Source organism: Lissotriton vulgaris, unplaced genomic scaffold (assembly GCF_964263255.1).
Source record: "Lissotriton vulgaris unplaced genomic scaffold, aLisVul1.2 SCAFFOLD_2370, whole genome shotgun sequence".
NCBI classification, from domain to species: Eukaryota; Metazoa; Chordata; class Amphibia; order Caudata; family Salamandridae; genus Lissotriton; species Lissotriton vulgaris.
In genome coordinates, this window is record NW_028248998.1 from 382,396 (window position 1) to 385,453 (window position 3,058).

A 3,058-nucleotide genomic window follows, 5' to 3' on the forward strand; every position below is an offset into this window, starting at 1 on the left:
TGTACAGTGTTAGCTTGTCAACACCACTAGATCCGAAAACTGTTAGCTTACAGTCACATGCCAGAACACAACATGCTCACACCACTTCAACATTGCTGTCACAGTCAGTCAAGTTGGCACATGGGACACACACCATGACCCTGTCTCTTGGGTGTGGTGTGATTTGGCCGTTCCGGGGTTGGTATTTGTCTGATGTGTGTCGTTTTTCTGTATGCATTGCTCCCATTACAGTTGTATAGTACTTGTAGCTCCATAGGGGTAGGTCACCTAATCAGGTGTGCTTGTCTAGAGTGCTCCAGCCCATTGCCCACAGTCTGTCCTGCCACCGTAATCCTGTGCGGCATTAATCACATACACAGTAATGCATCATGCTGATGGTAGCTCACATACCTGAGGACACAGTTATAGGTACTCCCTACATGGACTACTACTTTTGTGACACTGACATGTACTCCTCAAAGTGACTCTCCTGGGCCTGCCTGTGCTAGCAGTATTGGGATTCAATCCCCCCTCCAGCATTGACTGTCCCACACAGGTGTGTCTTGCCATCCATGTATGTTGTTTGTGGAAAATTCTGACCAATGTGTGTCCTCACTCAGATTCTGATCCAAGTGTGTGGATGACTGCTGTTTGTTGTATACCTTGCATTTATGACATTTGCTGACACATATACATGTATGCTGTTTCAAAGATTACTCACCAAATGCGTATGATGTTTACATTATTTATTGGGTGCTCTAGTGCATGAAACGTGAATAGGTGCTGTACAGAAAGGGGGGGGGAATCCAAAATTCACTGCTGGAGATGAGAAGCCTTACTGTTTCAGTCAACAGAGTCTAGCCCACAGTGCCTGACATCATTGGGCAGACTGGGACCAGCAAGTCCATGTGGGAGAGTCTCATAGGGGATGCTGTTGCACCCAGGGGCTATATGCCAGGAGCAGTGTCCTGGGAGAAGTCCATGGGCCACAGGCCCTCAACGTCTTCGGCGTGGACGACCCGCCTTCCTTGGGGGACCCTCATGTGCAGGCATGGACGGTGCATGGGACGCTACGTCAGAGGGTTCAACCTCCTCCCTCTCCTCCCTCCCTGTGGCAGGTGTTGCACTTTGCCGTGATGTTGCTGGCCTTGTGACACAGGGAGGGGGCTGCATGTTGGCAGCCATCTGACGTAGCACATGGACAATGTCCCTATGCACCATCAAGAGCTGAGCCTGGTGTGCCTCCACCCGTCCATAATGCAGGTCTTGCCTGGCTATTTGCTCTGCCTGCTGTTCTTGGAGCTGGTTGAGGGTCTCCGCAAGCTGGCTTACCTCACTGGTGTCCCGCCGGTATGCCTCAAGGATATTACCGAGTTCAGCCATACCGGTCCCTGCAGCTGACTGGCCAGATTCTCGCCTCCGCCTTGCGCCACTCCCACCACCCTGACCCACATGAGCACGGCCTGCGCTTGTGGGCACATCCGATCGACGGGCCCCCCGAGTGCTGGGAGGGTGGAGGTTGTCACCAACCTCAGGGGCGCCCGACAAAGGGTGTCCCTCATTTTCAGACTGGCTCGATTGTGAATCATGGGCAGGGCTCTGACCTGTCTGCTGGGATGTGGTGGGAATAGGTCCGGTGGTTGGCTGAGATGTAGCTGGTATAGTTGCCCGACAAAGGGTGTCCCTCATTTTCAGACTGGCTCGATTGTGAATCATGGGCAGGGCTCTGACCTGTCTGCTGGGATGTGGTGGGAATAGGTCCGGTGGTTGGCTGAGATGTAGCTGGTATAGTTGCTGCAGGGGTTTGGGATCCAGAGGAGCCAGGTTGGTTGGGGTCATCCACAGTGCGTTGAGGGACGGCGCTGGCGGTGGGGTGTGGGTCCTGCTGAGCCTGGGACTGGGATCCTAGGCCCCCCTGGCTGGGGGGGAGATCCGCACGTTGCCCTGTGTGTGGGAGAGAGAGAGACACTGTTAGGGCTATATCAAGTGACATGTGGTTTGGTTATCCATTATCAGCATCACTGTTCCACAAGCTATACATTGTTGACATTGTACAGTTGTGTATTTAGTGGTAGAAAAAACAATAGTACGATGGGGTATATACATTCTTCCAATCTCTTGACAATGACTGACACAGCCATTGCTGTGTCTTGTGTTGCCGGCACCACACGTGTAAAGCATTTGTAAGTTTCACGCAACATCCTGGATGTGGTGAAAATTCTTATGTGTGCGTCAAGCATGCACAGAGTTTAGATGCAGCATGTTGATGTAAGAGACAGAGCATCATTATTTTGCATGTCAGCGACTACTTTGGATCTCTTTTGCTGTTCCATGCTGGCCAAACAATGCCAACACCGCTGGACCTGTACACCCACTTGGGAGTTCATGGCTTTAGAACTTGGCACTTCTCTGAGACGCATCACCTTGTCAATACCCATGTCCCTGTTGGTACTTATGTACATCCACAAAGGTTATGAGATGGGGCACTAGCTTTTTTAGAGGGGCACAATGGACTGGAGCTTCTGTTATGTGCATGTAAGAGTTGTATGCATATTCATATGAGTACGTGTTTTGTTGTGGTACATGGCAATTGGGACAGTGTTGCAATACAACGCCTGTCCCCCGGGGATGAGTTTATGTAAGGGGTGTGTACAACAGGCCATGCTATTACTTTGTTTGCGAATTGCAAGCGTCCATTGTTCATGTTTCGGCTGTCCCCTCATGTGGCATGCTGCCATTATGTTGGATTTGTGTTGGTGCACAGGATGTGTGACCTTGTCCTGATGTTTGTGTTGGCAATGAGCACAGGAGGGACTTGTGCTGCCTACACCTGTGCCCATTGTGTACTATAGAGCTTTCTGAGATGTGTGTCCTGACACAGTACAGTGTTGACAGCAAATGGTGGGTGTCTTACAGGCACATAGCAGATGCTTGCTGGTACTTGTGAGACATCCCTTAACATTCAGCTCTATGGAGTTTGTGAGGCCTGTGCAGTGCTTGTGTGCAACTGTGTGTGTGCCCCAGGGATGTGCGTTGAGGTGACCGAGGGACAAACACTGACTGATGGAGACAGAGGGAG

The 3,058-nt window shown here is 51.1% G+C and overlaps 1 protein-coding gene across 1 annotated transcript; it reads right to left on the reverse strand.

Annotated features, from left to right (window-relative positions):
• Window positions 1-955: 955 nt before the first annotated feature.
• On the reverse strand, window positions 956-1,923 carry LOC147663746 (uncharacterized; the record flags this gene model as incomplete). The annotated part of the gene is made up of 2 exons (XM_086950233.1): window positions 956-1,583; window positions 1,711-1,923. Coding segments are annotated over 2 exons (821 nt in total), but the record flags the coding sequence as incomplete, so codon positions are not given.
• Between the last annotated feature and the right edge of the window lie 1,135 nt (window positions 1,924-3,058).